Source organism: Xiphophorus hellerii, chromosome 9 (genome assembly GCF_003331165.1).
Source record: "Xiphophorus hellerii strain 12219 chromosome 9, Xiphophorus_hellerii-4.1, whole genome shotgun sequence".
Taxonomy (NCBI): domain Eukaryota; kingdom Metazoa; phylum Chordata; class Actinopteri; order Cyprinodontiformes; family Poeciliidae; genus Xiphophorus; species Xiphophorus hellerii.
The window spans coordinates 23981160-23994219 of NC_045680.1; the positions used below are offsets into that span (position 1 = coordinate 23981160).

Sequence of the window (13060 nt, forward strand, 5' to 3'; positions counted from 1 at the left end):
AAAGCAGAACAAACTAATGCAGCTCCAGCTTTGTACTAGAATAGGTTTTTGTCCCCAGGTGAAAATTGATCCAAGTGTCTGTTGCTGTATTTGGTTTGCTCAGGTCTCCCGGAGCTTCTTCAGCAGGTCAATAAACCCTGAAGCAGCACCAACCCCAACCATAGAGGGGAAGGAAGCAGAGATGGTAAAATGGGAACATTGAAGACCAAATCCCTCTGGGTTTGGTCTTCAAAGTGTTCTGGTTCCGTCTTTGCTCGAGTCAAAAGGTAACCAGCTCATTTTCTCTTGTTCCTAAGGCAGATCAGAAAACCATGAATCTGTGGTTTAAATCTTTAGATTTGACAACGCTGCCCTCTAGTGATCGATTCCGGAAGCTGAAACGGATCACTGACCGGGACGAGTATCAGCGCACAGCTTTGTAAAAACCCACTTCTGTGCTCCTTTTAAATCGGTATCCACTCGGTTTGTCGATGCTTCTGAGTGGGGGTATGTTATTCAAAGGGGATTTAATTAATTTTTTTAAATTAGTAAAAACTTTAGATTTGGCCTTTATGTAAAAGAATAAAACAACCCAGCAGGTTTGAAGCTCTTATGCCACGTTTATTACTGAAACAGGAGGACGTAGAACAGTAAAGATGGTTGTTTCACAGCTCGTTTTCACATTTCAACTCTGACGATGAAGGCTGCTCACGTGAGCGTCTGACCCCAGGAAACGAGGCGGTCCGACCGCCGCCTCGTAATACTTTGCTGCCACCACTTTCATCGTTGAGGGATAACTCGGGATGCTGGCGCGACGTAAAAGGAATGAAATAAAATAAAGACGAGTCTCGTCCCATTTTGAGACACACATGTAGTGTTTACTCACCGGAAACAAACTATAACCCAGTCGAGTGTGGAGCATTCGTTTTCAGAAAAGGCAGCTGATGTGGAAAACAAAAACATAAAAATAAAACCTTACTGGACAAATGTAAAAAAAAAAAAGAAAAAGAAAAAAGTTTGCAGTTGGTTGTACAAATCTCTCTCAGATGAGTTGATATTAGCCGTTTCAACCTCATGTATGGTCCTGAACCCGACACGCTGCGTCCTGTGGTTGCAGCACCGTCGGCGCCGTGGCTTGGTCCCTGATGAGAGGAGCTGGAAGCGTCCGCCGACGGTGTCACCTCGTCACCGAGTGTCTGGACCCCGCCGAGTGCTTCCCCTTCCGCTGGGCGTTTGGCTGCTGCAGCCCCACCTGCTGACCGAGCCGACCTTTGGCTTCGGGTTCGGAGTCGCTCAGCTCCAGGTCGGGGCAGTACCCGTCGCTGTCCTGGTGCGGCCGTCTGTTTTTGGCTTTGTGTTCTAGTACGGGTTTGGTCCACTGTTTCTCCTCGGCGGCGCTCTTTCGGGACAGTTTGTCCGAGACCCACAGGTCCTCCGTCGTCCGTACCAAGTTGATGGTCGCCTCCTTGAAGGATCTGCCGAAACGCTCCATGGCAGACTTGCAGAAGCTGCTTTTGTCCAGGTCCTCCTTGGAAACGTCCCGGGTGCCTTGTGTCTGGCAGGAGCCGTCCTTCTGAGCCGCCGCCCTGTCCAGGACGCCGTTGCACTTCACCGCGCACGCTCGGTCCTGGTCCAGTTTGCCGTTGCTGTTGGAAGAGTGAGCGTGGTGCACGAAGTGCAAGGCCAAATGTTTGCCTGCAGGCTTGCCGGCTAACGGCCCGCCGCCGGAGGACGACAGGCGACCATTGGGTCGGTCATCTTTGCGGGCGTGCAGCTGGGGCTTCCCCTGGCCGAGCCCCTCGGCGGCGTGTTCGTTGACGTTCCCGCTGTTGTCCGGGCACAGCGGCCCGTTGCCCAGCTTGGAGCTGCGGTTTCCGTTTCCCAGACCGGAACCTTTGGGCATCTTCAGTTTCAGGGTGATCCTCGGAGGAGGCCGGAACAGCATGTTCTCCACCGGGAGAGAAGCAGGAAGATCTGCAGGGGGTAAAACAGGGAAACATGGTTTAGGCTGGCAAGGCAAACGAGACGGTATGAAACCTGACCCAACAAGTTGGGCGACAGCATCAGGAAGCAGTGTTTCTGACGGAGCGATGTCGGGAGTTCGTTCAGATTGCTAAACGGGGAGCGAGATTCTCAGCAGATACCAGGAAGGCTGAAGGTATTTCAGTGAAACTGGTTGAAAAGTGACAGAATCGTCCATTTATGCCGTCATGAAAAATGACATTTAAGAAAATGTAGCAAGTTTTCAACAACACTTGAGCTGAAATAAAGCCCTAGAAGTTGTTCCTAGGTTTTGTTTTCTCCCTCTGTGTTAAAACTGCAATTTTTTCCAAATGTAATATTCCAAATATTCTAGGTTCATTTTAAGATACATTTTTTAAAATAAACCTCCCTTTAATTATATCCATAAATGTCAGTTATTAGTCATAAATTCAATGTTAATATTGGCCCAAATTCTTCTACCGATACGTAAAACAAAGAAAAAAAAAGGATGAAAGGAAAATTAATTAATTGTGGTAGACAATAAGAAAAGAAGCAAGTAGGGAACAAAGGAAGGAAAGGATGTTTAGTAAATATGATACCAGAAAAGATAATTTAGGAAATACAAGGGGGAAAAAACAGAGAGAACAAATGGAAAAACGAAAGGATGGAAGTAAAGACACAATATTTGATCAATACAATAAAAGAATAAAATCTGGAAATAAAAAAGGTTTTTCCAAAATCTTCATTGCCGAAACGCTGAAAAAATACTGAAATTAAATGTCCTTCTTTTCCAGACAGTTAAGGAACCCCGCACATCCTCTTCCAAAAAAGACAGTAACGCAAGATTTAGGTAGCAACCAACTCAATAAAAATTAAAATGTTAACAAAATGTAAGTTATTGACAATAAATACACAGAAACCACAGTACTGGAATTCTGCCCAGATACGACAGGACATGTATCAACACTGTAGAAATATAGAAATGCCTCCTGTTCTCACCAGAGGACATCTCCTGGTTGAGAAGCTTGAGATGCAGGTTGAACATTTGCTCCTGAGCTTTACTCTGCAGCAGCTTCAGCTTCTCCCGCCGGCTCACCATGTAGCACAGATTCCTCACCTGCGGACAGGAACGAACGGAAGCCGGCGTGAAAATCATCAAACGGCAGAAAGTGAACTGCATGTAAAGAGTTATTATCTAGCTGGAAAACAACATCAACCATGTCTAATATGCAGATCTGTTCTGATGTGTTTTGTTATGCGTGTGGCTCAAAACGAGCAACAAAATCCCAAAGATATGTTGCAGAAAAATCATGTCAAGTTGTGGTAAAATGTCACAACATTAGAATCTCCTAGACTGTCTGGTTTATAGAGAAGTGACTAAAACCACTACTGGGCAGAGGGATTTTTTTTTTGTTTTTTTTTGCTCCTGAGGCTAAAAATACACCGACTCAGCATTATGCACTGCTTCACTGCAGTAAAAATGGAAGTGAAGAAGAAGAAAAAAAATCCAAAAAGGAACCAAAAGCACCCACCCGCTCCAAATCCTGTCGCAAGTGCATGAACATGCGCATGCGCGTGTGGATGCTGTCCTCCTGCGGCTGCAGCACCAGGTTCTCCTCCTCCTCCTTAGGGGGCAGCAGAGGCTTGTTGAAGCTGGACTTCCTCTTCAGCTTCCAGTACTGGTAGATGAAGTCCAGCGGGCGCTCGGAGAGCCCCAGCTCCTGCGCCAGCTGGCCCAGCTGGATCAGCGTGTAGAACTCCTCCTCCAGCTCCTGCAGCCTCTGCGCGCGCTGGCCCACCTTGGCCGCCTCGCCGGGCGCTTTGGAGCGGCCCGGGCTGAGGCCGGCGTCGCCGGGCTTGCTGTGCTTCAGGCAGAACGACTTGAACTTGACTTCGTCGCCCTCGTCCAAGATGGTCTTCATCTCCAGGCTGTGCTCGAAGGCGCAGGTCACGTGGAAGGGGATGGTGCAGTTCTTCACCGAACACTACGAGCAGAGCCGAAATGTTAGTGGGTCGCTCCGCAAGCGTGACGGCGTTCAAAGCTGATGTCATGTTCACCAGTTGTTGAAATAATCGTCAATTTAGCAATCGATTACTCGTTAACTGGTACGTGCAGCTCTGGAAATAATTAAGAGACCACTTAAGATGATCAGTTCCTCTGATTTTACTTTTTTCTATGTTTGAGCAAAATGAACTTTGTTCTTTTATTCAAAATAATGAAAGAGATGCAGCGCTTTCAGACCTCAAGTAATGCAAGGAAAACAAATTCACATTCATGAGGAACAACAATACTAATGTTTTAACTCAGGATGAGTTCAGAAATCAATTTTTGGTGGAATAACCAGGTTTTCAATGGGGTTCAGTGCAGCGGGCTCTTCATTTTTTCCAGAGCTTTATATAGACTAAAAGAAAAAAAAAGACATTTGCTGAAAGAACAACACACTCAGCGCCGTAATTAAGACAAAACTGTATAAAATATATACACATTTTGCATTTAAGATAAAACAAACAAAAAACAAAACTGTAAATCTGCTCTTTCCGAAACTTCTCAAGTGGCAAAGTTTAAACTTCACCCAGTTCAAATCTATTCATCTAAATTAACTTAAGTCAACAGACCAGTCGTACGCTGTGTTGATGTTCAGTCAAGCTGAAACGGCTGAACTCTTCACATGTTGGATGTTAGAAGTTTTTTTTGTTGTTGTGTGACATCTCCATCCTTTGCTATAAACAATCAAGCATTCACTAAATGAATGCTGTTGTGTTTTAGGCAATAAAATGAACATTTCTTATTCTATAAGTTCAATCAAACGTGTCAATTTATCTGATTAATAGTCAAAAATTTGATAGATTAATCAATAACTAGAATAATCTGTAACACATTGCACTGTCATAAACATGAAGGAGTCTGTATGAATGTTTATAGCCAGTGGTGGAGAAAGTACTCAAAAAATGTACTTAAGCAAAAGTACAAATACACAGACAAAAAAGTACTCTAGTAAAAGTAAAAGTAGCACATTAACATTTTTACTTGAGTAAAAGTAAAAACATACTGGCTTTAAAAATACTTAAGTATTAAAAGCAAAAGTACTTGCTGAATGCATTACCTAATCGTTAACACAATACCTTTAAGTGTACCTATCGTACTTAATTATAATGTCAGAAATGTGCTATTTTAATGAACAATGTCATAGATAATGCATGTTTTTATTCTGTTTACTCTCTGTAACATAGTTTAGACTTAGATATGTGATTCTATGCATCATCATTTCAGGGATGGAAACATTTTGTCTCCTAACATGACATATGTTTGTCATGTTAGGAGACAAAATGAATTCAAAATAAATTCAAACTCTTCTTCGTTCTGCTTTGTTTCCATCTCTGTGCTACAATCCGCGGAGGTCTCCTGCCGTCCCTAGAAAGATAACGCCCTGGGCAGCTGCCCACATTGCCCACGTCAGAGACCACAACTGTCTGCACCATTAAACATAGCAATTAAGGCAATGCATAAACAGTAAACCACACTCAACTATGAACACTGACCAAGGAACAACAAGAAGTAACCAAGCAGAAGGAAGTGACGGTTCTCACCCTGTCTGCCACCATAACAGGTGACAAAAACAGTCAAAGAGCAATGAGCATGCTCTGCGTTCTTACGTTCTTGTTTTATTTATTCGCCAATTAAATAAAATAACAATAGGTACTGCAGTGTACGCAGAGCATCACAAGAACAAAGAACGGTTCTCAGTGAAGCTTCAGTCCTATAGGACTTAGTAAAGATCCGTCCAGAAGAATCGGATAGTTCGTGAATGTCATGTCACTATATAGCAGACTTTGGTCACAAAGTTGTCCCATATATGCGACACCTCAGTCAACACCTCCACACAATAATTCAGCGCATGAGTGACAACTTTTTTTCATCGCAGATGCAACATACAGTATGTGTCTCTGTACAGCTAGCTTTGCTAACATCACGTCCACAGAGCTTACTTTTCTTTAAACTTCCTTTCCAAGTGATGCTAAAAGTTGGATGAAGTCCCCACCATTTATGAAAGCGAAGCGCTGCTGATTTTACATGTCGCCAAATCTTATGATTTATGTAGCGGAATTCTATTACTGACGATTAGACAGACATCTTCTCCCGCTCAGAGGAAACCACTGCGCATGACTTGGAGTTCCGCGTGCGGGTGAAAGGAGGAGGCGATGGGAGACAACAGACACCCGGAATTAGTGTGTCGTTACTGCTTGGATTTTACAGCGCCACGTTAAGTCCCTGAACTTCACATTTTAACGAATAGCTCAATGCGACTTGGATGCAACGAGTAATGCGATGGTTTTGTAGAAATGTAATGAAGTAGAAAGTACAGATACTTACTGTAAAATGTAGTGGAGTAAAAGTCGATCCATTATTAAATCTACTTAAGTAAAGTACAGATACATGAAAATTGTACTTATACTGTTTATAGCTGTTGTCATGAAGTGTCATTTGGAAAAATAAAATTAATGCAAATTTGCATTAAAAGTGTCAGCTTAGCATTAGCTGGTAAATAATGACACCTTTATGCAAAGTTGCATTAAATCTTCCATTAAAAGTCAATCAAAACAGTCAAATTTGCCTTAAATGTAAGCTAAGCCACACTCACCTGAATGCATGCGCCCGTCTTCAGTTTGCACAGACTGCAGATGAGCGACCAGCGGCTGGGCGGGATGTGGGACACTTTGGTGATGGGCTCCATTCGCTCCGGACAGGCGATGCTCACCTGGAAAGAGAGCCGCCATTAATCAAACGCCTGCTACAGCCAGATGTGCAGCTATCAGGGCGTATTGCTGCAAGGCCTCACACACACACCTCGGGTATCCACAGGGCGCAGCTGACGTGAGCCCATTTGGTGCCGGCGCGTGTGGCCTTCATGGCGCCGCCCTTCTTGGGGCACAGCAGGCACTGGGGGTCGATGCTGAGGACGCACGTCCTGCAGAGCCAGTTTCCCACAGGCACTTTGACTATACCGTAGCAGGCCTGAGGAAGAGGCAGAGGCTTAGAACGAATGATCAAGCATACACAAACTGGATGGGATCTTGTTGCATTTTAGGCAACAGCTTTTCTTTTCATATTCAAGAAAAAAAGAAAATCTAATTATTTGCATCTTTTAATGTATTTCTAATATTGTGTTAAAAAAGGCTTAAATGGTGAAATGAAAAATATGCAGAAAGTTCCAAATTTTTATCCAATTAATCAATTGTCAGAAAAAGTTTCTTGCAGACCTAAACAACACAAAACAAGATTTTTGTTTTAAAGGGACATTACCCTTTTCGCGCTTTTTGTCTGTTTTCCCCCACCTGATGCACGCAGATGTTGCACTTGTCACAGAACACCATGTCGTTCCCTTCTTCGCTGTCCGGGGAGCGGCACACGTCACAAATCACGTCCTCGTCGTACTCGATCCCCAGGCCCTCCACCGTCTCTATGGCGTGCCTCATGTTGTCATGGCACTGCCTCTCCAGGGCCTCCATGACTCGCTCCATCATCAGCTCGTCGATGGGCACCTCCCCTGAACGATGGATAGAAACCACCAACACTGATGAAAGGCACAGCGCAAACCTTTAGAATTAAACCGAATCTGAACCTGTCCGATCCCGAGTATCGGATCGGCTGCTGACGCTGGAACTTTTGAGCGACTGTACTTTAGAACCTGCACAGTATTTCATTGATGCAGCAAGTATTGATTTTCCATAACAAGGTAAGATTTTTCTCTCCCTTTACACAATGACATTTACCACTAACGAGCGCTTGCATCTGTCTGTGTCTGTGATGAGAGCAGCTGAAACACCAGTCATTAAATTTTATGACGTTCAAAACAGAACAAGTTTTTATGAAACAGAAAATTTTTTGTTCTTGCACAAATTGGAACTGTACCGAGATATGCTAAACCAAATTATCAGTCATACCGCAGCATGCTAATGTTAGCCTAGCTTTACAGCACAACTACTTCACTTTAAAATATTAGCACCAGCCAAATGCAAATTTATTGAGAACCTTAGCTGGGTGTGTTGAGTCAGAACAGACATAACAGAGTTAACTTATGCTAGCATGTCAAAGCTATGCAGCAGAAAATCTGGTTGGCACAAAATGTCTGCTGCTTCAAAACAAGAGATGAATGCAAAATTAACTTTCACTGCATTTAGAAGCTATTGAGGATTCAAAGAATATTGTTAATTTATTTTCCAATCAGCAAACATCTTAATATAGGTGGCTGATCAGCCTTTTGTTGGTGAAAATTTCAAACTTTTCAATTGTTTTATAGACCATTCTAAAAAATATAGATACGATGGTTCCGTGTGAATTTAAAGGGGACATTTTCACATTATGAAGTAAATAAATAAATCTAAAATGCAAGGTGGATGGGCCAACAGATAGGTGGGCCAATGAATGGACAAAAACAACTTTAAAAATAATAAAAAAGTGTGGAAAATTATAAGAAATGACTTACCTCTCCACCTATCTCAGCAGCCTGGGGGCATAAACAAAAAGAGCCAATCTTTAATCAGCTGGATTTTCTTACCCATGTGACTCAGCTCACTGTTGAGCCCGTGCAGCCAGTACAGGTCCATGTCGTCCAGGTCGTAGCGGCACATGGCCTCCGCCAACTCCTTGATGTTGACGTATCCGGGTTCTGTCGCTTCCTGGCCCGAACACTGGATGTACTTCCTCTGGTGGGTGTAAAGCACTTCTTTGGACTTCTCTGCGGTGACTCTGAACAGGAGGGAAGCGAGGAAAACCTTTCAGTTGAGGGCGGAGAGCTGAGTGCTCAAGACAGGACGCGGCGTACCTCACGGACGGCTCGGGGATGGTGTCCGGACTGGCCAGCACCTGGACGCCCTTCTCCCACTCCTGCTTCCAGGCGTCCGCCAGCAGGTAGTAGTCCTCCGGCGACACGTGGTGGGAATCGGGGATCTTCATGGCACTGATCAGGTCTTTTCTGAACACCTGGAGGAGAGAAACGAAAGCAGAGATAAAGTCTAGTGCAAGTCATGATGTTTTTTTTTTTAAATTAGAGTTTCTTACCTCAGCAGGTTTTTTCGGGTCAGAGGCCGGGGTTCCAAATTTACTCTCATATTTGTTGGAGGAGCAGAAAGAGGTTGAAGGACCTAAAAGGAAAAAGGGATGAGTGAGTGTTGATTACAAAGAAGAGAAACACAAAGGAAGTACAGGTTCTTGTGTCAGCGGGCGTCTCGGACAGACGGGACTCACTTTCATTGTCGGAACTGTCGCTGCTGCTGGACGACCTGAGACGTTTCATCCTGTAACGTCCTGCAGGAGCAACGAGGCAGCTTTTAAAAGCATCAGTCGCGACTCCAATTTTAACAATTTATATATATATAAAGTACAGACCAAAAGTTTGGACACACCTTTTAATTCAATGAGTTTCCTTTATTTTCATGACTATTGACATTGTAGATTCACACTGAAGGCATCAAAACTATGAATAACACATGTGGAAATATGCACTAAACAAAAAAGTGTAAAACAACTGAAAATAGCCCTTATATTCTAGTTTCTTCAAAGTAGCAACCTTTTGCTGTGATTACTGCTTTGCACACACTCTGCATTTTCTTGATGAGCTTCAAGAGGTAGTCACCTGAAATGGTTTTCACTTCATAGGTGTGCCCTGTCAGGTTAATAAGTGGGATTTCTTGCCTTATAAATAGTCATAAAAATAAAGAAAACCCATTGAATTAGAAAGGTGTGTCCAAACTTTTGGTCTGTACTGTATATATATTAAAGATTTTATTTTGGGGAGGCATGGGGGAAAAAAACAATTCTGATTTTTCTTTTTTCACCTAGCACTAGTTGAGTTTCCAGAGTGATGAGAAGTACCATCTTGCTTGACAAGACAGTTTTACAACTTCTATTTATTTGGAATTTTTATTCAAGAAAATATAAAAGAAAAGCCAATTTTTTTTAAAAAAAAAGATATTTTTTGTCATTTGTAATTTTTCCAAAGAAAAAAAGTGAAGGGAAAAAATATATAATAAAAACCTATTAAAATTGAAAATTGGGCTTCTCAGTTATTTTCTGTAGGACATTTGAAAAAGTGCAATATTGGGGTGCACACTATTAGCGAAATCCTAATAATAACAAAAAAATACAAATGTATCAATTAAAAAAACAATTGAATCCATTTAAGGTATTTCCTGTTATTTTTTTTAAACAAAAAAGTGAAAAGAAAAAAAAATTACATAAAAACTGGAAATCAAATTTGGAAAAAATAAAATCTAAAAATGGATTTTTAAACCTAGATGTGGTCGACAGAGAGGATGATGGGTACTCACCATAAACGTCAGACTACAAAGCATGCTAGTGGAGTCTTCTGATAACTAACCTCTGTTTCATATCTGCAGGAGGGAAAACGTAAGTCAACATCGTGTTTTACGATAATATGTGTGCTCCTGCTGAACTTTAAATACATAAATAAAGAGTAAGATTTTATGTGACAAATCAACACAAAGTGAAGCATCACTGTTGTACAAGTCAACAGAAGAGGACGCAAATAAAACTCGAATGATTGTCACAGTAAAAGGTGGTCGAATGTCGCACCTTTAAAAATGTCTCCATCTGAAAACAATTAATTAAAACCACGAATCACATCCGTCCACCTTACTACTAGATACTACTCTGCGACGTGAAAATATGTCGAGGTTGTCATGGTAACACACCAAAGCGAAACTTCAAGGAGGTGCAAGCACTTCAGGAAGGCATTGTTTTCTGTTTAGACTACGGCTGGAGAGCCAGGTGAAGTCCAGAACAAAACGTTTCCAGTGAAAGGTTGAAATAAAATAAATCAGACTTCCTTCACTCTGGTTACGCTTCAGCAGAATTGAAGCCAAACAGATGGAAAAATAATAATAATAATAAAAAAAATAAAGCCAACAGCATGTGTCTTTATTCATTAAAAGTCTTCAAAAAGCTCACAGACCAGGAGTAACCTCCTATACAGTACGCTGTCTCAACAGACAGGACATGCCTCACATTCCCCATGAGGACAGGACGGCGGCGGCAGCAGGAGGAGGAAGACGCATCAAACTAGTTCCTCTTTCACCGAGAACAGAGGAAATCTGCCCAGGCTTTCGACTGATTTCATCCGCACGTTTTTCCTGCAGCGAAGCTCCTCGTTTGCCCTCACACGCTGGATTCAATTAACTCGCAATTCAATTTTAGTCGTTTAAAAACTTTTGTTTAAGCCAAAAACCTGACTTTTGTGTTCTTTCACGAGTACACGGAGATTCGCCAAAGAGCGACGGCCAACGCTTAACCTCGGTGAATTTCAGTGAGTCGTGAGATAAATACCCACTCGCTGAGAAGGGTAGGTGTGGGGGATTTCTCAGTGACTTCGCCATGCTTGAGTGGAAACTAACAAAACAGTCGTAACGGGTTGAGAAAGGTTTTGCAAGCACAAGCAGTAATCTTTTTTTTTTTTTTTTGGTTTTTAATGTTGCATAAATGAGACATTTTTTTTGAGAAGTAGTAGAAGTTTTATTTATGTAGCACTTTTTCAGCAACCACGCAGTTCAGAGTGCTTGTTGCTGAAAATGTATGGTCGAGTGTAAATGTATGGCATGCACATATTTTCATAGAATGTGAATTTCTTTCTCTTTTTTTGTCAAGTTACAACAATAATGTGTCACATGGAAGAGAACAATACAAATTGGTGCATAATTATGAAGTGGAAGTAAAGCGTTACAGGACTTCCGAACCGTTTCTGAAAACCAAGAGGTGTGGTTTTCTCTAACATTTTGTTTTTAATAGAAAAGGAATTGGAAGAAAGCTACTGGCTAATAAAGTCCTGTTAGCAGTTTAGTACAAACCACACAGAGGAAACAGTAAACAACCGGAAGAAGGCGTTCTCTACTGAACTTCATGGCCTACGTTTAAAGCGGTTTTCATTATCCCTGAAATGTCTGTACGCACAGGTAAACATGGTGGTTCCAGCTCCATGTTTACCTGGACGGACGGTGCTACATATGGCCCTGGAAGAAAACAACTTAAACACGGCTTCTATTCATCCAATCAGATCAAGTTTGAGCTATTATCCAGAGAATAATGGGCAAATGTTTCAGGTTGCAGATGAACACAGCAGGCGGACAAATTTGCTCAGTTGGCCTGAAAACAAATGCAAGCCACACTTTCCAGATTTTTATTTGGAGTCATAAATGGAACAATTGTACCTTGCTGGGGCATCCAAGGGGACTGAATACTTTTGGAAGGATCTATGAATGTTGATTTATGGCATGTCTACATGCTACTCTTTAACTAGAGGCACTTTGGCTTGAGAATACAATGATTTAAGGGGTTTCCACTGGATTTTACTCATTTCCACCGATATAAATGTGACGTGTGGCTATTGTGTTGAGCTAAAAGTCAAGCTGGGGGATTTATGTTGTGGTTTGCATTACTAAAAAGAAGAACTAAACGGAGTTGTTGGCGCCAAACACTCCCATGCACAGGCCTACACCAGGCTGCCTTGCAGGCTGTAAAGTCAAACATGGCGCCACCTTCGTACAAAGATGTCACTTCCTACAGACATTAAGGCGAGTATTTGCACAGCTCAAGTTGCTTAAATGCTCTGTGAAGATAATTACAAGTTTCTAAAGAGAGACTCCTCCATAGAGGAGGTAGTATTTGCTAAGTAAAAGCGCAGGAATGGCCTCGGTATAGCATGAAAGGAGCAGGCCCCGTGGCCTGAATAAACCATCCAGGGCAAATCCTGGCACCCTGAACACACGAGCATATTGTTCACATTCCTCCCATCTTACCTTCCGTCCACGGCCTTTCTCCGCTTCGCTCCCTTCAAACACACGGTCACACGGACCGAACATACATACAGTTATGAAAATATGGACTGTGGTCCTAATATTAAATTAAATGTAGGGCTTTTTGTATCCCACCACAGTGGGAATCTCCAGGCTGCACTATGTCCACCACCAACACGGCACAACAGCGCTATTGTACCGCCCGCAGCGACGGGTCCTAAAGCCCGCCGCTTTTCCTCCGCCCTGGGTGCGCTCGATTTTGCACTCTGGCGCTTGCCGCCATGGATTACCG

At 42.6% G+C, this 13060-nt stretch overlaps 1 protein-coding gene across 1 annotated transcript; it reads right to left on the minus strand.

Annotated features, from left to right (window-relative positions):
- Positions 1-575: 575 nt before the first annotated feature.
- On the minus strand, positions 576-12975 carry jade3 (jade family PHD finger 3). The gene is made up of 12 exons (XM_032571936.1): positions 12772-12975; positions 10291-10353; positions 9209-9268; positions 9023-9105; positions 8787-8944; positions 8520-8710; positions 7297-7508; positions 6809-6976; positions 6603-6719; positions 3495-3947; positions 2962-3079; positions 576-1953 (listed from the first exon to the last, which is right to left on the minus strand). The coding sequence occupies exons 3-12, from the start codon at positions 9255-9257 to the stop codon at positions 1157-1159; spliced, it is 2346 nt and encodes a 781-aa protein (XP_032427827.1). The 5' UTR covers positions 9258-9268; positions 10291-10353; positions 12772-12975; the 3' UTR covers positions 576-1156.
- Between the last annotated feature and the right edge of the window lie 85 nt (positions 12976-13060).